At 37.3% G+C, this 24,178-nt stretch overlaps 1 protein-coding gene and 2 long non-coding RNA genes across 3 annotated transcripts in view; all 3 read right to left on the bottom strand.

Annotated features, from left to right (window-relative positions):
• colgalt1b (collagen beta(1-O)galactosyltransferase 1b) overlaps positions 1 to 24,178 on the bottom strand; it is a 47,481-nt gene that overhangs the window by 8,015 nt on the left and 15,288 nt on the right. Inside the window, exons 2-4 of the mRNA XM_056455121.1 lie at positions 5,227 to 5,337; positions 3,375 to 3,498; positions 1,010 to 1,144 (exon numbers count right to left, since the gene is read on the bottom strand). Coding sequence (XP_056311096.1) covers positions 1,010 to 1,144; positions 3,375 to 3,498; positions 5,227 to 5,337 — 370 coding nt within the window. The remainder of the gene's footprint in view (positions 1 to 1,009; positions 1,145 to 3,374; positions 3,499 to 5,226; positions 5,338 to 24,178) is intronic.
• On the bottom strand, positions 13,408 to 17,865 carry LOC130222609 (uncharacterized). Its single transcript, XR_008836520.1, has 3 exons — positions 17,844 to 17,865; positions 17,673 to 17,733; positions 13,408 to 13,534 (listed from the first exon to the last, which is right to left on the bottom strand). It is a non-coding gene; the product is annotated as an uncharacterized LOC130222609 (long non-coding RNA).
• Positions 17,865 to 23,247, bottom strand: LOC130222615 (uncharacterized). The gene is made up of 3 exons (XR_008836523.1): positions 23,170 to 23,247; positions 20,345 to 20,426; positions 17,865 to 17,905 (listed from the first exon to the last, which is right to left on the bottom strand). It is a non-coding gene; the product is annotated as an uncharacterized LOC130222615 (long non-coding RNA).

Below are 24,178 nucleotides of genomic sequence, written 5' to 3'. Positions count from 1 at the left end.
TCTGATGACACGTACAAAGGGAGAATGTCAAAGTGTTTCTGCAGACTGTTTATATCAAGTGTGATCATAAAAAAAATAACGTTTTATAAATTTTTACCATTAGAAGCTGGATATATTCACAGACTGTTGCCGTTACCTTATGTGTCCACATACGTAGACAGCACATTTGAGCTCTTATGGCCTATTTAAAATACTTTAAATGTTTTCTATTTTGTTGCAGACACAGTGTCATCCTGCAACTGTTTTGCTGCATATGAAATGTCCCAAACACTATTTTTAACTGTCCAAAATGAGAAAAAAAATCTAGTTTTTACTCTCTGATAGTCAAAACAAGTTCAAAAAAAATTCTACGTTAAATATGCATTCAGGAAAAAGTGTTATGTAAATTGGGACCACGAGTCCACATATATAGACACCATTTTTCTCTAAAAGTACATCATATCAATAGATGATACTTAGATTTTTATTCTAATTAGGTTCCAATAAGCCCAAATAGACGAGAGAAATAAAAAAAATGCATGTAAAAAAAACACCTTGGGCCTTAAGAGGATAATAGGACCCATTTAATGGAAAATAGTGAATTATTTCAATTCCAATAAAAATACATGCCTGAGGATAAAATGTAACCGTTAACATTAACAGAGTAATATTTATAAAAACAAACAAAAGATGAAATGGACAAATGGTTAATATTTTAATATTTAAAATGGTGTGGTTAATATTCATCATAAAAATAGTTAATATTCAAATACATATTTAATATTTTAAAGTACTCAACAATTCAGGGTACCATTTCTACACCATTTCAGATCTAGACGATGTATATTTGAAGCAATAATTATTGTGAAAAGCGCTATACAAATAAACTTGAATATTTCACAGCTCAAAGAGTAGAGAGTGCAGCTTAAATGATAAAAATAAACATTTTTATTTACATTATTATTCTAAAAGGTACAAATGTAAATAAGTAAACATTACTGTGAATATTATTCAATAATGTTGGCAGTACCTGAGACGTCATGCCACACCAGAAGTTAGAGTACGCAGCTCTGGATTCCAGCATCGGCGCCACAATCGTCTTGTTTTCCCGCATTAGTTTCCACAACACATCACGATTGGTCAGCAGGTTATCACAGTCCAACAACTACAACACACAGAGTCAGCTTATTTAAACGTTTCTTATCGAATGCTCAAGGGGTTTCATTTAATAAATGTAAAAATCCTTGTGGCTAATTTAACATCTCATTTACGTAGTGAAACCAAAACGATGGTTAGATCCTTAATTTAAAGCTGCATTCACTTCATTTAAACAAGCTTGATTCTGACATTTTAAATGAAGAAAGAAGAATAAAACGACGCCAATGTAATGAATGGCTGTTATGAAAGTAAAAACACTGTGTAGATATTAATAATTCAGTTTTAAACATGATTTACACAGCAGCCAGAGTTTGGTTCGATTCAACGGCAGCTCAGCAGAAACTGTTTAACTGGACATTTGAGTTAAACACACAGTTGAGAGCCACTGGACGGAGGATTGAGCTGATCACAGACCAGCAGAAATAAACACTCACAGAAATAACAGCATCTGTTATTACACTGAGACCTGACGCGGGTCAGTTTGGGTCGCCGCTAGCTGTGTTTACATCAAAAGATGTCAATTAATCTTATGCTGAAAGAGAACAAAGCCATTACTTCCAGTGCAGCTGCTGTTTACAGCACTAACCAAAGATATTATGTTATTACCACTTTTCTAGAAACGCCATCTACTGGCAGAGATTGAATCTGCATTTTTATTCAGCCTGTCTGCTGTTTTTGTTAGGGAGCGTTTTTTGACGTTATATTGAATATATATGTGTATATATATATATATATATATATATATATATATATATATATATATATATATATATATATATATATGAATATATATATATATATATGAATATATATGAATATACATGGGATGCTTTTTCCCTGTGTTTTCCGTCAACGTTTAACGCTTCGTGACTACATAAAGGACGCCAATGTGATCGTGCACACCAATGCGCAAAAAGCCAAGTGTAAAAGTCTCATTAAAGAAATGCCTCATGCTCATTTTTTTTGTTTCTCCACCAATCAGATCGGCAATTTTGTTCACGTGCACAGAGCTGCTGAAGTTACAGTAAACAGCACTTGGAGGCGCTCAAGTGTAAAACTGTCAATACGAGCGCACACTGAAGAAGATGCCCAGAGGTGATATGAACATGGAGCTGCTTACTGCACTGCTGAACAATAATCATTTCTTCATCGCTAGAGCTGCTACTAGAACTATTCATACTTGTTCGAATCGCCAGTAACTTAAACAACAAGTGTGTTAACTTTGTCTTCTTCAGTGTTACAAGCTTAAGTTGTGTAGCGCCATCTAACATCAAGGAGTGATTTTGCATACTCTTCTGCTCGACTGCAGAGAAAGTTACTTGGGTTTGAATCCAGACGTCTCAAAACACTGACGATAAAGGCAAACGAAAAGCGTCCGTGTACGAGCCTTTAGCAATATAAATATTTTAAAAATCGCAATTGGCAAATTTGCTAGTAAAATAATGATCAATCAGCTGTAAAAAATGTTGAATTGTCAATCAGAATCAGCTTGAGTAAATAAAATCTTCAAACAGAATCAGCCATTAAACAAATCCGTTACTCTGAATCAGATGTAAAATAAAATGTATTAACATATGGAAAGAGCAATAAAACAAATAGTAAAAATAGTATGTACAAAAGAGAACAACATTGTCACGTCCTGATAAATTGGAGGCAAATATCAGACAGAAAAATGTCGTTGTCTGCAGTAGAAGAAGCCACTGTGGTGTTTTTGTTTGCTGTTTTTTGTTTGGTAGTGGTATCGAGTTTTTACTTTTAATATTAAAGATTCTTTTGGGAAAATAAATCAGAATTGGCAAATATGCTTGTAAAAAAATCATCAAGCTGTAAAAATATAACTATCAAATAAAATCTGCCGTAAAACAAACTGCCCATCGAAATCAGCCTCAAAAAACAACAATAGGAATCCCTCCAAAAAATCACACCAGAATAAACTGGAAAAACATCAAATTAAGGGCATTTTTACTGCTGTAATAAATGACTTGCACCTCAGAAGATGAAAATAAATCAGCTGTAAAATAAAATACAATTGGCACTCGTAATCAGCATGTAAAAAATTTATCAGCAAATCAAATTAGCTGCAAAAAACAAACGGTCAATAAGAATCAGCCTTTAAAAACAACAACAATCTGTAAAAACAGGTGGATGGAAAGATCGCTGCTGTCAGATTATGGTCAATATTACTGCTGGCCACTGACTTTAATGAAGGATAATAACATATAGATGATTTTAGATGCTGTACCATGAAAATAGTCGGCCCACATCTCGCGTGCCGTCTCCAGAGCCGCCTGCCGGAGCTTCATCACGTGCTCGTATCGCAGATTCGTCCAGTGCTTCGGGCCGCTTTCACCCTCATACATACTGAAAAACCCACAGGAAAAGCATGTTTAAATGTTTTTCTGTTTAATACACAGTTGAAGTCAGAATTATTAGCCCTCCTGTGTATTATTTTCTCCAATTTCACTTTTTTTTAACACATTTCTAAACATAATAGTTTTAATAACTCATTTCTAATAATGGCTCGTTTCCACTGACTGGTACGGTACGGTTCGGTTTGGTATGGGTCACCTTTATCAGGCTTGCGTTTCCACTACCAAGGGTACCCTTTTGGTGGCGTGGTGTATGACAAAGTTTCAGTCGACGTCATTCTCGCTCGAGGAAATGTCTACAGTGAAGCTGTACGGGTCGCTCGCATATCATATGAGAAGCTCTTCTCACAACACAGATGCTTCATACACATAAAAACTTTTCAATGGACATGAGTTGATTATAACTGCAGATCAATGACGAAATAGCCTACTGTAACGTCTGTAATTATATTAAATAACTAAATAAATGAACATATATGAACACATACAGCCCCTTACAGTCTCCGATATGTTACCAACTACAGAAGAACTACACACAGCAGACATTTAGTCCTTATTTAGGTTCAAAAACAACACAAAATATAGCCTCAATATATAGACTCATCTGTGTCTGTAATCTTCAGCAGCACATGTAGCCTCTGTTCGACAGTAATTCCATCATTCTGAGTATATAATAGTCCAAAAGGTGAAGGTAATAGTTAAACAAGGCATTTTGTTCATGTTTGCTGAATAATAATGTGCTCCTTTTTTTCCGGCTTCTCCTTTGTTTCTTCACGCTTCACTCTCGCGTTTGTCAGTGTCTGACAGGATCGGGTTTCAAAAGCACGTCAATAATCAAGCGCAGGTTATTATCATCAGCTCAAGAAGTTTGTTATTTCAGATATAATGTTAGACGCGCGTGAGCGCTAGCAAGAAAGCGAAACCGCTCGAGCTTCAGACTGCCTCGTAAAAAAAACTACGGGGCACAGGGTAAATCTGCTCTACTCCATGCCTTTGTGGCTGTTCATCAAGACGACGACAAGGTTTGTTTGAGCCCGGATCGACCATGGCTCGTTATTATATGTGTATATCATTCTGCTGTAAGCTCTCGCTGTGTATTTCAAACATGGCGGTTCCTTTGTTTTCATTCTGGCTTGAGGGGTAAGCGAATGACGTATCTCTGTTTGGTACCCTTTCGAAAGGGTACGCCTTTTGACAGTGGAAACGGCCATAAAAGCGTACCGCACCATTCAGTGAAAACGGGCCATAACTGATTTCTTTTCTCTTTGTCATGATGACGGCACATAATATTAGACTAGATATTCTTCAAGACACTAGTATTCAGCTTAAAGTCACATTTAAAGGCTTAACTAGGTTAATTAGGGTAAAGTTAGGGTAATTAGGCAAGTCATTGTATAACAGTGGTTTGTTCTGGAGACAATCCAAAACTAATATTGCTGAAGGGGCTAATAATATTGATGGGTTTAAAAACAATTAAAAACTGCTTTTATTCTAGCTGAATTAAAACAAATAAGACTTCAGAAGAAAAAAATATTATAGGAAATACTGTGAAACTTTCCTTGCTCTGTTAAACATAATTTAGAAAATATTTAAAGAAGAAAATATAATAATAATAATTCTGACTTAAACAGTAGAGTTGTCACTGTCATTTACTGCTGTGATTTTATTTGTCTATTTTCCCATCTGAAGTCTTCGTTCTGTCTGTGAGTAAGAGACTGACCTGGGCTCGTCCTGAGGTCTCCACTCCACATAATGATAGAAGTTCTGCACGTTCACCAGCCACTCGCGCAGGATCTCTGTGGTGTTGTCGGAGTTATGATCTGTGGCCACCCTGAGCACATAAACATTAAATTATGAGTTATAAACCACTGATAATTCCACAAATAATACATCTAAAGCAGACACAGAGATCAGTTGCCAGATTGACGGAAGAGACAGAAGATGTCTGTGATTACTGCTGCTCGCTGTTCATTTCTAGCTTGAGTTAAATTGTCCTGCTTGTCTTTTGTGTTTTGGCTACAGATGAGAATCAGAAATACTGTGTCTCCGCACAGAAGCACGACACATGGTGCACTTGGGGGTTTCTGGATAAAGAAGCATCATTTCTATTTTGCAATGAAACATTTCCATAGATTTTAAAGATGGGATGCAACCCTGTGCTGTTTCCCTAGTGAATGAATCATTTTCTGAACGAATTGAGTCAATGATTCAGTGATTCAGTCATAAAGACTCTTAAAACATACTTGAATTAATGTATGAGTGATTAGTTCTGCTGTTGTTTATGAACTCCAGTTCTGATGATGTACAATGAGGACACTCTCATGCTACTGTCCCAATGTGTAGTAAACCAAGCTCATCAGTGCCCTTAATGGTGCACAAATTTGTGTACGGGCGACCTTGGGAGCTAGGGTGCTGGTTGAGATGCAGCTTTTAGAATCAGTTGTCTGAATGAAGGGTTCTCTCAGGAGACAGTATTTGTTAGGTGTATATAACAGAGTTTCCTACAGTTGGCTTATCTGAATGTGCTAGTGTACAGTAGCAAATCACACTGTATGGAGCTAGATTTGTTTCTTTATTATTTAATCAAAAATATTTACTTTTAAGGAAAAATTAAGCACATAGTAATTAAAAAATAAAAGATTGCAAATAAAAAAACATTTCATTCAAAAAAAATATGTCAGTGATAATAAAATGTTTTGCATCGCAAAAAATAAACTATGCAGTAAGCACAATTTTCATTGCACACTCATTAATTTTGCTCTCTGTTCTGCTGTCATTTATTGCACATCTAGAATCTTTGCTTGCGAATTGAAATGTTTTGCTTGCATGTTGAAAAGTTTTGAACCACTGTATGCTAGAGTAATTTTTGTGTCTTTATTATTCAAACAAACATATTTAGTATTAGACCAAAACTAAGTACATTGTAATTAAAAAATAAAAGATTAAAGAAAAAAAAACATTAATTAAAAAAATGTCATTGGTTAAAAAAAATCTGCATTGCAAAAAAATAAACTATTGCCATTTTATTCAGTTACCAGTAGGGTTTTTATTCATTTTGCTTTCTGTTGGGTCAGATTTTTTTGCGGATCTTAAATTTTTGCTTGCGAGTTGAAAAGTTTTGAACTCTTCAGCGCAGGGGGCGGTATCTTCCCTCTGGGATGAGAGGCCTTTTTCTATTGGTCAAACTGGATTGACGTCACAGGTTGACCACGCCCACTACATGTTCGCGCGATTGGACTCCTAACAGTTAGATGAGCGAGCGATGGCGAGCAACAGGTCTACTTCGAGGTAAGTTAACAAAAACTGTATAACTTGTATATTATTATCCACATGTCCCATCGGATAACATAAGGACTGCTATTATTAGCTCGGAGTACTTCGTAATATAGATGAATACTCTCGATTAATTTACATTTGCTGTCGGCCTTCAGTAGTGCACAGCTGCAATAGGCAACGGAATATACAACGCTGTATGTCATTTTGGAAAATATACATTAATGTACCGTCACTGTAAAAACAGGCTTTGCTTATGTCTGTATGATGTCTGTAGATGAAGGCCAGGTGTACCTTAACTTCCGGTCGGAAACTTTTGTAGTGAATTATCAAGGTTCACAAAACGAAGCATTCTTTTACCTGTAATGTTAGACATGTAAGAATAATATATAGATAAAGTTTCACATTTTTTAATTAAATATCTTGTTTAATTATGTAATACATAGTCTATGCTTTATATAAAATATTCTAACACGTTTTTTTCTTTTTGTGTTTACTGATTACTGTTTAAAAACCTTATTTTTCATAATTAAATTTATGTTAAATCTTCACTATTCCAAGCATGATGACATTCAAATAAGATTTATGCTGATGCTTATTTGCTTTACTTCTGTTACTGTAGTAACGTTAGGTGATATTTTCTATTCAGACAATCAAAATATTTAAGGATCAAATCTGAAATTATCTCAAATGCAGATATAACGTAAAATCCATGTTTCCAAATCCAAATTAGATCTATTGACCACAGAATTTGTTCTCTTTTTTTATTGTATATACATAATCTCTGAAACTGAACATTTGATAAAGTACTGTAAGAAAATAAAATATATATATTTTTAAATAAACATTTTTTGTTCAGCCAAATTTGAAGTTAAAGAAATGGCAATATTTTGTCTACAACTTACCAGTAAAAATTATACCCAGTCTTCCAGTGATAATAGGTTCAGTCAGGGTTGTACCATGCAGTCTGTGCTAAAGTAGATCATTCAATTTTACTTAATTTAATTTCTTTTCAAAAGATTACCTTTTGAAAAATCTTTTGTTTTTGTGAAGGAACATGATTTCATATCACATAATCAGGAAGAAACCATTATTTTGTAGAACAACATACCAGAAAATATTTTGAATTAATTTCAAGTCCATATCACCTATTCCTTCACATTTGATGCAATGCTATGCAATTCTTCTGAATGCCATGAATGTTACCTTTTCAAGTAATTTTGTTAATAGCTATATTGTTTATCTTTACAGATCTCTTCAGTGGGAGATTTTGCGTAGGTCCACTGATAGACTGGGGCAAGTTATTGATCGGCAGCCCATTGATGTTGAATATCTGCAGTTGGTTTGCAGTCAAGAGCTACTGTTTCTTCGAACAGGAGCATCATATTTAGAAATTCCACAGTGCGTGGTGGATGCTTATGGACACTTATCTGAGGTCATCTCTAGCTACCTCTCACAGAGTTTTGTCCCTCCACTTTTAGAAAATGTAGCTGTGGCTGAAAGTTTTGGAAGTGTGGGGCATCCCAAGTTAAGCATACAAAGAGAAACACTTCAAGATTTGCTCAGCATGCACTTACCACTGGCCTCTTTGGCTAAAGTGCATGGTATTTCAAGATCTACCTTATACAGGCGAATGAAGGAGGAAAATCTGTCAGTAAGGAACAGCTATTCAGATATTTCAGATCATGAGCTTGATCAGAAGGTTAGATCTATAAAAGGAAGAATGCCTCATGCTGGATATAGGCTTGTAAAGGGATCTCTACAAGCAATGGGACACAGAGTTACATGGAGACAAGTAAAGATGTCTATGCAACGTGTAGATGGTGCTGGAGTACTTCTCTGTTCCTGCTCCCTTGTCTCTTCTCCACATAGACACCAATCACAAGTTGATACTCAGAAAGTCACTTACCAGTTTTATAATGATTTGATCAGCTGTAGTATGAAATTTACACTGGGTTTCCTCTCCTCTAAGGGCTTATTATGAGGTCTCTGTCGCCATCTTGTGGATGGACAACATCAACCCTCTTTGCTCTGCTTAATGACAGGCTGACGGCCACTGACGCTGTGTCTCTCAGAAATTATAAATATATGAGGCATTCTTCCTTATTCCTCTGAAATATCTGAATAGCTGTTCCTTACTGACAGATTTTCCTCCTTCATTCGCCTGTATAAGGTAGATCTTGAAATACCATGCACTTTAGCCAAAGAGGCCAGTGGTAAGTGCATGCTGAGCAAATCTTGAAGTGTTTCTCTTTGTATGCTTAACTTGGGATGCCCCACACTTCCAAAACTTTCAGCCACAGCTACATTTTCTAAAAGTGGAGGGACAAAACTCTGTGAGAGGTAGCTAGAGATGACCTCAGATAAGTGTCCATAAGCATCCACCACGCACTGTGGAATTTCTAAATATGATGCTCCTGTTCGAAGAAACAGTAGCTCTTGACTGCAAACCAACTGCAGATATTCAACATCAATGGGCTGCCGATCAATAACTTGCCCCAGTCTATCAGTGGACCTACGCAAATCTCCCACTGAAGAGATCTGTAAAGATAAACAATATAGCTATTAACAAAATTACTTGAAAAGGTAACATTCATGGCATTCAGAAGAATTGCATAGCATTGCATCAAATGTGAAGGAATAGGTGATATGGACTTGAAATTAATTCAAAATATTTTCTGGTATGTTGTTCTACAAAATAATGGTTTCTTCCTGATTATGTGATATGAAATCATGTTCCTTCACAAAAACAAAAGATTTTTCAAAAGGTAATCTTTTGAAAAGAAATTAAATTAAGTAAAATTGAATGATCTACTTTAGCACAGACTGCATGGTACAACCCTGACTGAACCTATTATCACTGGAAGACTGGGTATAATTTTTACTGGTAAGTTGTAGACAAAATATTGCCATTTCTTTAACTTCAAATTTGGCTGAACAAAAAATGTTTATTTAAAAATATATATATTTATTTTCTTACAGTACTTTATCAAATGTTCAGTTTCAGAGATTATGTATATACAATAAAAAAGAGAACAAATTCTGTGGTCAATAGATCTAATTTGGATTTGGAAACATGGATTTTACGTTATATCTGCATTTGAGATAATTTCAGATTTGATCCTTAAATATTTTGATTGTCTGAATAGAAAATATCACCTAACGTTACTACAGTAACAGAAGTAAAGCAAATAAGCATCAGCATAAATCTTATTTGAATGTCATCATGCTTGGAATAGTGAAGATTTAACATAAATTTAATTATGAAAAATAAGGTTTTTAAACAGTAATCAGTAAACACAAAAAGAAAAAAACGTGTTAGAATATTTTATATAAAGCATAGACTATGTATTACATAATTAAACAAGATATTTAATTAAAAAATGTGAAACTTTATCTATATATTATTCTTACATGTCTAACATTACAGGTAAAAGAATGCTTCGTTTTGTGAACCTTGATAATTCACTACAAAAGTTTCCGACCGGAAGTTAAGGTACACCTGGCCTCATCTACAGACATCATACAGACATAAGCAAAGCCTGTTTTTACAGTGACGGTACATTAATGTATATTTTCCAAAATGACATACAGCGTTGTATATTCCGTTGCCTATTGCAGCTGTGCACTACTGAAGGGCCGACAGCAAATGTAAATTAATCGAGAGTATTCATCATATTACGAAGTACTCCGAGCTAATAATAGCAGTCCTTATGTTATCCGATGGGACATGTGGATAATAATATACAAGTTATACAGTTTTTGTTAACTTACCTCGAAGTAGACCTGTTGCTCGCCATCGCTCGCTCATCTAACTGTTAGGAGTCCAATCGCGCGAACATGTAGTGGGCGTGGTCAACCTGTGACGTCAATCCAGTTTGACCAATAGAAAAAGGCCTCTCATCCCAGAGGGAAGATACCGCCCCCTGCGCTGAAGAGTTCAAAACTTTTCAACTCGCAAGCAAAAATTTAAGATCCGCAAAAAAATCTGACCCAACAGAAAGCAAAATGAATAAAAACCCTACTGGTAACTGAATAAAATGGCAATAGTTTATTTTTTGCAATGCAGATTTTTTTTAACCAATGACTTTTTTAATTAAATGTTTTTTTTTTCTTTTAATCTTTATTTTTTAATTACAATGTACTTAGTTTTGGTCTAATACTAAATATGTTTATTTGAATAATAAAGACACAAAAATTACTCTAGCATACAGTGGTTCAAAACTTTTCAACATGCAAGCAAAACCTTTCAATTCGCAAGCAAAGATTCTAGATGTGCAATAAATGACAGCAGAACAGAGAGCAAAATTAATGAGTGTGCAATGAAAATTGTGCTTACTGCATAGTTTATTTTTGCGATGCAAAACATTTTATTATCACTGACATATTTTTTTGAATGAAATGTTTTTTTATTTGCAATCTTTTATTTTTTAATTACTATGTGCTTAATTTTTCCTTAAAAGTAAATATTTTTGATTAAATAATAAAGAAACAAATCTAGCTCCATAACACTGCTGGCCGGACAGGTGGTGTACAGGTGTGTGTGTGTGTGTGTGTTCAGCAGATGATCAGATTGAGGAATCAAGATAGTTAATCATCACTGAGATCATGAATGCTGGAGATGGAGGTTCTGCGGTGAACAGACGGTTCACAGGTGCTGGATCTCTCTCTCTCTCTCTCACACACACACATGCACACACACACACACACGCACACACACACACACACACGCATACGTGTTTTGCTATACTTGTGAGGGCCATGACCCAGCAGCATGTTGTGAGGACCCCCCTTTCTGTTAATGCTAGGAAAATAAAAAAAATAGTAGTGCCACTAGAGGGGAGCAGACAACCAGGAAATGACTTTAAATCTGTAAAAACACCATGTTCACAGAAATGGTGAGGTCGGGAGAGGGGTTGCGAGGACCGCACTGTTACTAGGCAGATTTCAGTTTTGCGGTTATGGGTAGCGCTTATTAAAAGTGATCAGAGATGCTGATTTTAGTCCAAATAACACTTTTAATCACTGAATAATTAGTTTGATTATCATTTTAATTACTCAAACGGTTCAAAATGCGGATATATTTTGCTAATAGCCTGCTGATTTCATATGATTGGATAATATAGTCTCGACTAAGGAAACTCTGCTATATCACACAATGGCCATTTCATTAGGTCGGTCATGGTCATTGACACTCATTTCTATTTTTGTGTGTCCATAAACACGAACCCTGACAACATTTGGTTGATTTAAGAAATGAACTTACTATAATGAGTGATGAAACGGATCGAGGTTGATTCCATCCACACAGATCTTTCTCTACAGAACGCACGTGAGCTGCGGGTTAACTGTAATTCATTCATCATGGAGGAATGATGTCTGTCCATCTCGCGTTCATCTGAACTGCTGCGTAAACTGAGTAAGAGAGCAAATGACGAATCCATGCGCGCCGCAGCACTTCAGGAGTATCGACTCACTGCAAACTGATGATTCACTAAATGATGATTCACTAAACGATGATTCTTTAGTCGCGTTGACTAAAGTCAGTCAGTCATGATGACACTTGCTCCATGCGAAACACCTTATAAAGCAGGCTAATAATAATAATACTTGTTATTTTTTTTTTTCCAGAGATTTGTCAGCTGTTTACTGTTGCATGTTTTCATATTTATTTTTTTACAGTAGATATTGCTTTTAATGCATGTTGAATGACAGTATAGATGATAAATAACTCATAATTGTTTAAAAACAATATTTGGTTACACTTTATTTTAAGGTGTCCTTGTTACAGCATTATTATACATTTAAATACCAAGTAATAGTAATTAACTACATGCACTTACTATATAGTTAGGATTATGGTTGGCGTACATGTAACATTTGTAACAAGGACACCTTAAAATAAAGTGTTACCCAATATTAGTTTGTTAATCTGTTGATATCTTCAGGGTACTTTCAAAACAACATTTTTATTAAATTCTCTAACCGGCTTATATTATGATAAAGAATAGCAGCTGAATTAAAATCTGTGATATGAGCCGCACTGTGAGTTTGAGCAGTTACACAACTGAAGAGTTTACAAATCACAGAAAACAAGACAAAAAAAACTGCAGTTAAAGTTTACGCTGATGATAAAAAACCACTCTAATCTCAGACATGGTCTTGGTCACAGGTTTATTTTAGTTTTAGCAGTTCAGTGAAATACCCACTTAGATAAAAAGTAGAGAAACAAAACCGGTTATTTGACAAGCACCACAATACAAGCTCCAAAATTAGAAATCAGAGAAGATGGTAATTTATTTATAACAGAAATATTTTATTTAATAAAAAAATCGACACAGAATACCTGTCAAAAACAGGTTCACAAGCCCAACATCTAACAACATAGTCAGCTCTAAAAGTACACATCTGGATGGCAAAACTAAAGGAAGAAAAGCGTAAAGTTCTGTTTGTTGTGCAGAATAAAGAGTCAGAAAATCAGGATGAATTTATGAGGGAGAGAGGATAGTTAAAGGTTACTTTACTTCTTTAAGAACAGAAATTTATCAATCAGTTTCTTTTTGTGATTAGATTACATTGTGAACATGATTTCTGACATCTCTCCAGCCCTGGTTGAAGCACTGGTTCTTTCTGTAGGCACTTTAAACATTTGTCTTTCCCTGGAACTTTCATTAGTGTTATGCAGGTCCCTTGCTGTCGCCAAACCACTTTTTTTCAGCATCACTCCAGGGAATGTTCGTTCTGCCTGGAAGAACCTACAGAAAAGAATCAGAAAAGCACATGATTCCATCAGTCATAAGTAAACATGTATATTAAGTAAGTATGACTTTGCTGGAGGGATAATAACAATAAAATCATAAAATTATATGACTGAGTGTAGTAAAGATGACAGAGAGACAATCATTTCAATTTCTATGAGGGTTCATGTTTTTGCTTTATGAGCATATATTTTAAATATTGATGTAGTACACATCACAAAAAGTCTAAATAATAGGGATCCTAAAACTAATCCATAAAATTGATAATAGGGGTGTGACGATAACCGCATCACCGCCTTACCGCCATAATGAGATGTCAACCGCGGTGATGTGGCTATTACCGTCATCACCGCCCATTTAGTTTAGTATTTATTTTTGCTTGTGAATCTTTTAGGATTGTATAGAAAAACTGAATAAACTAAATAAAAGGAATAAAAGGCCTGCCCTGAGTATTTTACACCTAAATTACAAATTTAGATTACAAAACGAAAACACTGAATCCTTTTTAAAACCAACATAGGCTGTTTTTATTTTAAGCTTATTTTAATAAAGCAGGCCTACTAACTCAAATCAATCGCTCCACAGAAAATAAGCATTTTAACGCACCACTGTAATTTCTATATCCCAATCCCTTTATCAACATGTTTAATACAAGTCATTATTTTAAAGATTATAACCTGAGAATATGATTTACCTCAGCGCTGCACTTTTCTCCTTCTCCCTCGCGCTGAGTTCAGGTGACGGAGTGTTGTGAAGTAGTTAAACTCTCAAACTGGCACAGGAATATCAGTATATTAGTATAGGCTTTGCTAAAATGCTGGTCAAATGTAGGTCTTTTTTTACAGCTATAAACAGACGCGCATGCTGCGACCACGGTGATGAGGCAACAATCGCATATATTTTGACTTATTTAAAGGGCACCTATGGTAAAAAATCTACTTTCAAAGCTGTTTAGACAGCCATATGTGCATGTATGGTGTATAGACCGTCATATTGGGGTGATATAAACACACCCAGTGCTTTTTTTTCAATTTAACACATAAAAAATGGTGGACCAATTGGAGCGGTGTTCAACCGACTGCAACTTTACATTGGAGCGGTCCCCCCACCCACCAAAATTGATTGACAGGCGTGTCATCATATCCTCAGTTTGTTGATTCACGTCCGCCATTTTCAGCGTGAGTGGAAGCGATATCACTAAAGGAACACGCTAGCTCTATTTTTAGATGCAAGGCTCATTGGGCTCAACACAAGATCAATATTCTCCACATTATCGCTCTAATCGGAATTATTGCTTGTATCTTTAGGTAGGTTTGCAAACATGTGTACTTCTCATTGAGTCTACCTTATACTTCAGCCGTTTGCATTTCTCACGATCCCAGAAGCTCCCTGTGATCTTAACTAGCATGCGTTTTACAATTCTAAACATCGGTTTCTATCAGGGTACACTCAAGTCGACGGCTGGGTGCCGCGGACCGCTGCAGAAACCTATGTTTAGAATTCAAAAATGCGTGGCGCGACGATTCGGGACACTTCATGTCTCTGCCGCACCACAGAGAGTGTCTGGTGTGCCGTGTCGCGGCTTCGAGCGGCGCATCCGGTGCCTCAGTCAAAGTTAATTCAGTGTGCGTGGTTAATAGTCTCGGTGTACAAGCTCGGCACTTGAAACTAGCACACAGTTGGCTGTAAAACTGTACAAAGACACAAATGATTTTGTACTCTCTGCTTGGTCTGTGTCAGAGTTGTACATGTACGACTGAATGCTGATCCTCTCCTCTCAGTCTGCCTCTGTTGCAAACACAGAGCGGGTGAGCTCATGGCCCCGCCCCCTTGTTACGTTGGGCGGGAAGCCGAAACTAATTTACATGTGAAGCAACACACCCATAAATCAGCGAGCTGTGGACACGCCCCCAACATGACACTTTTTAACACATTATAATAAAACAATCTGAATTGTGTTTTGAACTGAACCTAAACTGGCACATTCAGAAGAGCCATAATATTAATATTAAATCATAAAAAAAGAGGTAAACTATGTGCCCTTTAAAGTAGGCTATAGGCTATATAATAATTTTGTGTAAAGACATTTATAAAAATATGTAGCTAATATATCACAGTGGTTTGTGTAGCAGCAATTAGAATGGAGCATAATTAAATCCTTTTTTCCCGTGGAGCGAAACAAACACTACACAGTTGTGTAGCGGATGGGGACGCACAAGAATATACAATTCAGATATTTTTGTTGGAAGAAAAATATTCTTTGAACGAATTTTGTTTTGTACAATTTGTATCTTAGTTTTTGTCGGTCAGTTATTTATAAAATAAACAAGAATAACTAATAAACTTTGAGGTGAAGCGATGTGCCTCAGGGTCCGCTATATGCCGCGGCTAAAACACAAACTGGTCTGTTAAATACAATCGTAATATAAATAAAATAAAAGTGAAATATTCAGTTTGGAATATTGAATCTTTGTTAACTGTATCAAAAATAAAATAGCAGCCTATATTATCACTCTTTATGACAAACATCCATTGATCGGTCAGTTTCGCTTTAGTTTAATCAGAGTTTGAACTTTCTGATATTTTAGGCAAAGTGGTCTGCATAACCAATGATTGAACTTCTCCACCTGCGACCCACCCATAATTAAACATCATGTAGGAGAGCTGGCTTTTTGATTACCTGAACCGTGTATTAACGGCTGCACCAGCATAACCGAGATCTGCGTATTATTAATAGCAGCAGCACCAGCAGATATAAGAGAGTTTGTTTCATAACAGCGTTTTCTGCTTCTTAAATATCCAATATTAAGAGAGTGACTCCATAAGGTACATAACCTGCGCACACTTGATTATTACTTGAATGTGTAAAGTCATGGACGCATCTCACAGCGCAAAGCATAACTTATCCTTTAAATGTCCATGCTTTATATGTCATTGATGAGGTCTATCTATTGAAAGGGTTACCTACAATGGAGTATATATAGGCTATATATGCGCTACATAGCAGGGACGTTAAGGTTGTAGGTAACCCTTTCAGTAGATAGGCCCTGAGGCACATCGCTTCACCTCAAAGTCTATTAGTTATTATTGTTTATTTTATAGATTACTGACCGACAAAAACTAAGATATAAATTGTACAAAACGAAATGCGTTAATTGTAAAAAATATATGAATTGAAACACAACTGTGCAGTGTTTGTTTCGCTCCTCTGGAAAAAAGGATTATGCTCCACTGTAATTGCTGCTACACAAACCCCTGTGATATATTGGCTACATTTTTAAAAATAAGTCTTTACACACAATTATTATAGCATATAGCCTACTTTAAATAAGTCAACATATATGCGATTGTTGCCTCATCACCGTGGTCACAGCTCGCGCTTCTGTATAGCTTCTGTAAAAAAAGACCTACATTTGACCAGCATTTTAGCAAAGCCTATATTAACATACTGATATTCCTGTGCCAGTTTGACACTGTAAATTAAACTGAGGAGAGTTTAACTACTTCACAACACTCCGTCACCTGAACTCAGCACGAGGGAGAAGGACAAAAGTGCAGCGCTGAGGTAAAATCATATTCTCAAGTCATAATCTTTAAAATAATGACTTGTATTAAAAATGTTGATAAAGGGACTGGGATATAGAAATTACAGCGTTAAAACTGCTTATTTTCAGTGGAGCGATTTTATTTTTATATATATATATATATATATGTGTGTGTGTGCGGGTAACCGACATACCGCATGATTTCTTGCTTCAACACCGCGATAACAGAAAATCCGTTACCATCACAGCCTTAATTGATAATCATTGATAGACATTTGTTGTCAATTAATGGCATTATCAATTAGTTGGAGTGTGACAACAAAATAACTCAAAATGCTGAAGAGTTGAGATCAACCAGCATGAGGATAAAGTGTACATCCTAGAGACTTTAAATTAGTTAATAAGGTAACCTAAAATGTAACTGTAACCTTAAAGTTATTCCATTATTATTGAAGTATCGGATCAGGTTTCGGTAGATACTCGAAATCAAAGGACTCTGACTCGAGGGCAAAAATACCGGACCGGGGACATCCCTAATCTGTATAGAAAAAGTTCATCAATTATCTGAATAACATAGCTAACAATCTTACCATTTCCATTACCAGTCTTAGACGTTCTGTTTTCTTTGGTCTGTGTGGGAGTCAGGGCTTTCTGGGTAAAGAAAAGAGACAGCTTGTGATATATAAACTAAAAACTGACTTATTAATTACTGAACTCTATAAGCCTGAAAGTCTAAGCTGTATATAATCAAAACTGCAAACCATCCAAGTTGGAATAATATGCTCGTCATGCTCACGTCTACATTTCTGCCTTCTAGATAACTCTGTAACACAAGAAAATAAACATCAGATTATCACAAGTTATATCTGTATAGAAAAAGGTCATTAATTATCTGAATAACTACATATTCAGATCCCTTTTTTCTGTTTATGTGTTTATGAGCTTGATTGCATATATATATATATATATATATATATATATATATATACATACATACATATTTGATAGTTGAGAATGCGCCGCTTCGCGGTGTAGAGAAACCTGCTTTCCGAGAAATAATGGCGGCGGAATAATGAAGCAAGATACTAGGGATGTGAACCTACACTGGTCCTAGGTTCAGTTCTGTTATGATATCATGCCATTGATTTGGTTCAATTCGATGTCTCGGTGCATTGACGATGCTTTCCATACATAATTAGATTTTTTCTTCACAACACAAGATTTTTTTTTATTAAAATCTATAAATATATTAATATTTATATTTGATTTGTAATACAGTTTTGTTCTTAAATACAGCAGTCAGATATATGAACTGTACCCTTAATTTGATCTGCTCAAGAAAACACTCTTTCTGAATGTATCAAACAAAACTCCAGTACATGCACAGAAGACAGCATGAGCATTTATAGCAAATAAACTAATGTAAATATTATCCCGCTTGCTTTTTGAGCGCTGTCAATTGAGGTCTTACACCTTTATGATTGGTCATTGCCTTCACCCGCTCAACAGAAAGGGCTGCGACCTCAACGAAAAAAAGTTCTGTTATTACCGTGAAAATTGGTTAGGCATGGATAACACGCAACTCAATAGGCACAACTTTTATTATAATTTTAAATGTAAAAATAAAATGTATGTTATGCTATCATAAGTGGGGTTTTTTTCGTGAAATTGTCCGGTTGGCATTTGTAAAAAAAATAATAATAATAAAAAATTAGGCTATTAGGCTACTTGTGATTTTATTTATCTAGTTAGCCTATTTAATAACTTGTTATTACCCCCCCCCCCCCACCACCGGCAGTTGTTGGTGATTTCCCACCCCGGTAGTAAAAAATCGTCACCGTCACAGCCCTAGGTTTATTGCGCAGTCTGTTTCAGGTTCTCAAAATAGGTTGTTTTCCACATGACGTCATTGCTGAACACGTGACTCAGATGGAGGGCAGGAAGTGGTTCTTCATAGATTCGCTACCAGAACATTAAAATATTTGTTTTATGTTGTTTCTAATAGTTTAAAGTGGCTAATATAAAGAAATGCCGAACAGCTTTATAGACTTCAAAAGGTTTTGCTCATAAAGTGGTAAAAGTTCAAGAAATGTAAAAAGGGTGGCGTGTGATAACATTTACTCAACACATCTATGTGTACAAACTTTTTTTGAACGCTATAATTCGTAACAGCACCAATAAAGATTATATACAGGCCTAGCTGTGTGTATAAATATATTAATGTGTTATATAAAATCAGATACAAACACCAGCACACTTATACAATATCAAAGAAAAGATAAATAACGTACTCTGCCATGTTAATCGCTGTAATGAAATCTCTGGCTTGTTTTGCATTAATCCAAGTCTTTACTGGCGTTTGCAGAATAAACACCTGTTACTTAAGGTCTATATGCGCAGAAGCGGTGAATGTTTGTTAATGGTAAGTTCACTGGACAAAACTAGATGATTATTATTGTGGAGCACTTTACCTCCTTACAAAAATAAATAAATAATAATGTAGACTATGCGTCCACGCTTTTGTCTGCTTTCATCTGTTATTTTGTGATGTCTGGAAGATCCACATGGGAAAAACTATAGTAATTTATAATAAAAGATGTTTTTGAACCACATAGTAAAGTGTATAATGTGTAGAACTCTTATTGAACAATGAATGCTAGCGAAGGTAATGAATTCTACCAAATACTGTAGCATAGTAAACTAATAAACTGTAATACTGCTGCATTGTGATCGTGTATGATTATAGCGTAGAGAAGAGAAGCCTCTTAAATAATTAGTTTATTACTACAGTAGTCTTCCCACAGCAACAATTACTATGACAGTTAATTAATTAAAGTATTTATTTTTTCTGTGATATAATAGCTTATATAGTGCTACTACTGCCTCGATGACAGGCAAACATATTTTAGTTGAGTACAAAACTCGGCCCTCTTCATGATATAAGGATCATGCCCAACATATGTGCTTATTTTCTATTTATATCTTCTTTTGAAATATGGTATAAATCACAAAATACACTTCCTCTATGACTCCCATTCAGTTTTTAGTTCCTGCCCTCCATCTAAATTTTGTGCGTCACCAGAACCAAATGATTGAAAACAACCTTCAGCAATGTGCCAACAATACACCTTAACACACCTCTATTTTGGACCAGAACACCCATGAGTCCACAAAGTAGCGCACATGGATTTACTATTTAAACAACGTGGTGCAAAACAGAAAGTATGGGAGTATGATAGGGCCCATAGAGTTAATCTGTTACCTGCTCATCATGATCATCTCTCTCAGCCTGGCCAGGGTGGTGATGCTCTCAGTTTCTTTCTGTCTTGAACTTTCTCTGATATCTGTATGAATATATAGTGTTAGACACTCAATAACAATCATATTGTGTCCATTACTTATCAAACACTCAGTTCACGAGTTCACACTGACAGATATTTGACTAAATAGAATATGCATATTTGGTGTGCTGTCCGGGGAGAGCGCTCGGGAAGACACCCTAACTCGTGTTATTTCCCTTATCAGGATAGAGAGAGTTAGGGTCCGAGCGCAGTGTCTAGCCCGGCTTCAGAATGCTCCCCAAAGATGCAATTTATAGAAGGACAGCAACCAGACAGATATCATGGTCTCTCCCAAAATGCTAGCCTTGAAAATTTGGAGGGGTGCTGTACCGCATTGGGAAAGAGTGAAAAATGGCTCCGGTGGGTGCAGTGATGCAGATGTGACTCCTTGGGAGCTGTTAATGCTTGGCAGTGATGAAATGTAAATGTGTACTCCAGAAGGAGCCGCCACTGTTGAGGCAGTAATCTGCAGTGTTGTGATATGATTTCTATATCAATAATGATTGCGTCTCTGGTGGGTGCGGTCGCTGTACTTGCAGTGGTGCATTATAATGGTGTGCGTCTCCAGTGGGAGCTGCTACTGCACTAGCAGTGCGTCTCCAGTGGGAGCTGTCACTGCACTAGCAGTGGGAACTGTCACTGCACTCGCAGTGCGTCTCCAGTGGGAGCTGTCACTGCACTCGCAGTGCGTCTGCAGTGGGAGCTGTCACTGCACTCGCAGTGCGTCTCCAGTGGGAGCTGTCACTGCACTCGCAGTGCGTCTCCAGTGGGAGCTGTCACTGCACTCGCAGTGCGTCTCCAGTGGGAGCTGTCACTGCACTCGCAGTGCGTCTCCAGTGGGAGCTGTCACTGCACTCGCAGTGCGTCTCCAGTGGGAGCTGTCACTGCACTCGCAGTGCGTCTCCAGTGGGAGCTGTCACTGCACTAGCAGTGCGTCTGCAGTGGGAGCTGTTACTGCACTAGCAGTGCGTCTCCAGTGGGAGCTGTCACTGCACTAGCAGTGGTGCATAATAAGGTGTGGGATCTGTCACTGCACGCAGTGCATCTTCAGTGGGAGCTGTCACTGCACTAGCAGTGCGTCTGCAGTGGGAGCTGTTACTGCACTAGCAGTGCATCTCCCGTGGGAGTGGTCACTGTGCTAACAGTGGTGCGTAATAAGGTGTGCATCTGCCGAAGGAGTGGTCAATGCGCTAGCAGTGGTGCGTAATAAGGTGTGCATCTGCCGAAGGAGTGGTCACTGCGCTAACAGTGGTGCGTAATAAGGTGTGCATCAGCCGAAGGAGTGGTCACTGCGCTAACAGTGGTGCGTAATAAGGTGTGCATCAGCCGAAGGAGTGGTCACTGCGCTAACAATGGTGCGTAATAAGGTGTGCATCAGCCGAAGGAGTGGTCACTGCGCTAACAGTGGTGCATAATATTAAGGTGTGTGTCTCCTGTAGGAGCGGTCACTGCGCTAACAGTGGTGCGTAATAAGGTGTGCATCAGCCGAAGGAGTGGTCACTGCGCTAACAGTGGTGCGTAATAAGGTGTGCATCTGCCGAAGGAGTGGTCACTGCGCTAACAGTGGTGCGTAATAAGGTGTGCATCAGCCAAAGGAGTGGTCACTGCGCTAACAGTGGTGCATAATATTAAGGTGTGCGTCTCCTGTAGGAGCGGTCACTGCGCTAACAGTGGTGCGTAATAAGGTGTGCATCAGCCGAAGGAGTGGTCACTGCGCTAGCAGTGGTGCATAATATTAAGGTGTGCATCTCCTGTAGGAGCGGTCACTGCGCTAGCAGTGGTGCGTAATAAGGTGTGCATCTGCCGAAGGAGTGGTCACCACGCTAGCAGTGGTGCGTAATAAGGTGTGCATCTGCCGAAGGAGTGGTCACTGCGCTAACAGTGGTGCATAATATTAAGGTGTGTGTCTCCTGTAGGAGCCGTCACTGCGCTAGCAGTGGTGCGTAATAAGGTGTGCATCTGCCGAAGGAGTGGTCACTGCGCTAACAGTGGTGCGTAATAAAGTGTGCATCAGCCGAAGGAGTGGTCACTGCGCTAACAGTGGTGCGTAATAAGGTGTGCATCAGCCGAAGGAGTGGTCACTGCGCTAGCAGTGGTGCGTAATAAGGTGTGCATCAGCCGAAGGAGTGGTCACTGCGCTAACAGTGGTGCGTAATAAGGTGTGCATCAGCCGAAGGAGTGGTCACTGCGCTAACAGTGGTGCGTAATAAGGTGTGCATCTGCCGAAGGAGTGGTCACTGCGCTAACAGTGGTGCGTAATAAGGTGTGCATCAGCCGAAGGAGTGGTCACTGCGCTAACAGTGGTGCGTAATAAGGTGTGCATCAGCCGAAGGAGTGGTCACTGTCGCTAACAGTGGTGCGTAATAAGGTGTGCATCTGCCGAAGGAGTGGTCACTGCGCTAACAGTGGTGCGTAATAAGGTGTGCATCAGCCGAAGGAGTGGTCACTGCGCTAACAGTGGTGCGTAATAAGGTGTGCATCAGCCGAAGGAGTGGTCACTGCGCTAACAGTGGTGCGTAATAAGGTGTGTGTCTCCTGTAGGAGTGGTCACTGCGCTAACAGTGGTGCGTAATAAGGTGTGCATCTGCCGAAGGAGTGGTCACTGCGCTAGCAGTGGTGCATAATATTAAGGTGTGTGTCTCCTGTAGGAGCGGTCACTGCGCTAGCAGTGGTGCATCATAATAAAGTGTGTGTCTCCTGTAGGAGCGGTCACTGACACTATCATTAACACTCTGCTAACACTCACCTGCTCATCATGATCATCTCTCTCAGCCTGGCCAGGGTGGTGATACACTCTTAGTCTCTTTCTGTCTTGAACTTTCTCTGATATCTGTGTGAATATATAGTGTTAGACACTCAATAACAATCATATTAGAGCTGGGCGATATGGCAAAAAAATTATAACGATAATTTTTTTCATATCGGTCGATATCGATAATTATAATGATAAATGTAAAAAATCTTCATATTTATCAATTTATAAGATTTTAACCACACCAATCCCTTTGTGCAGCTGATTTAACACATTTTGTGAAATGTTTTAGCTGTCTGACAATTTAAATAAAATAATAAGCAAAAGAACAGTCTTAATTCAGCATTTACATTTACTGTGAAGTGTAAAAGTGATTACATTAATATTTATTAAGCACCAGGCTTATTAGGTTTTAATATGTTTAATTAACATGAGAAAATCAGTGGTACATGAAACTACAACAATTTGTACCTGCTTATTCCAGAAGGTTTTCTTTGTCCCATTATCTGTAAAACAAAACAATTACCTTTCAGCAAGATCACCACACATTATTATTAAATTACCACAGTGGTATAATTCATTCATTTATTTTAAATAGTGGCCACATGAATAGAGGTAAATTTGGTTTTATATTCGCACATTCGGACTTTCCCCTTAATAATATTATTTCATTAAAGTATTATTTGCAAACTCTAAATAACAAAATCATATTAGCAGCAATGACTATCAAAGTACCAACATTGTTCACAGTCAAATAAACAGTGTTAATGTTGTTTAGAAATCATACTTGCATGCTAATTCTGATTGAATATTCAAAGTAACATGGTAAACAATAAAGAGACTTCTAAATGAACGAATGTGCGAAAATAAAACCAACTTTACCTCTATGCCACATGAATGCATTAAATATTGCTAGTATAATATTAAATGACTTTATGGCAAATATGAATTTGTTCCATTCAGGATATTTTTGCTAATTGCTCCTACAATTTAGCCTAAATAA

Source organism: Danio aesculapii, chromosome 1 (assembly GCF_903798145.1).
Source record: "Danio aesculapii chromosome 1, fDanAes4.1, whole genome shotgun sequence".
In the NCBI taxonomy this organism is placed as follows: Eukaryota; Metazoa; Chordata; class Actinopteri; order Cypriniformes; family Danionidae; genus Danio; species Danio aesculapii.
This window is presented reverse-complemented; position numbering and strand designations above follow the sequence as displayed.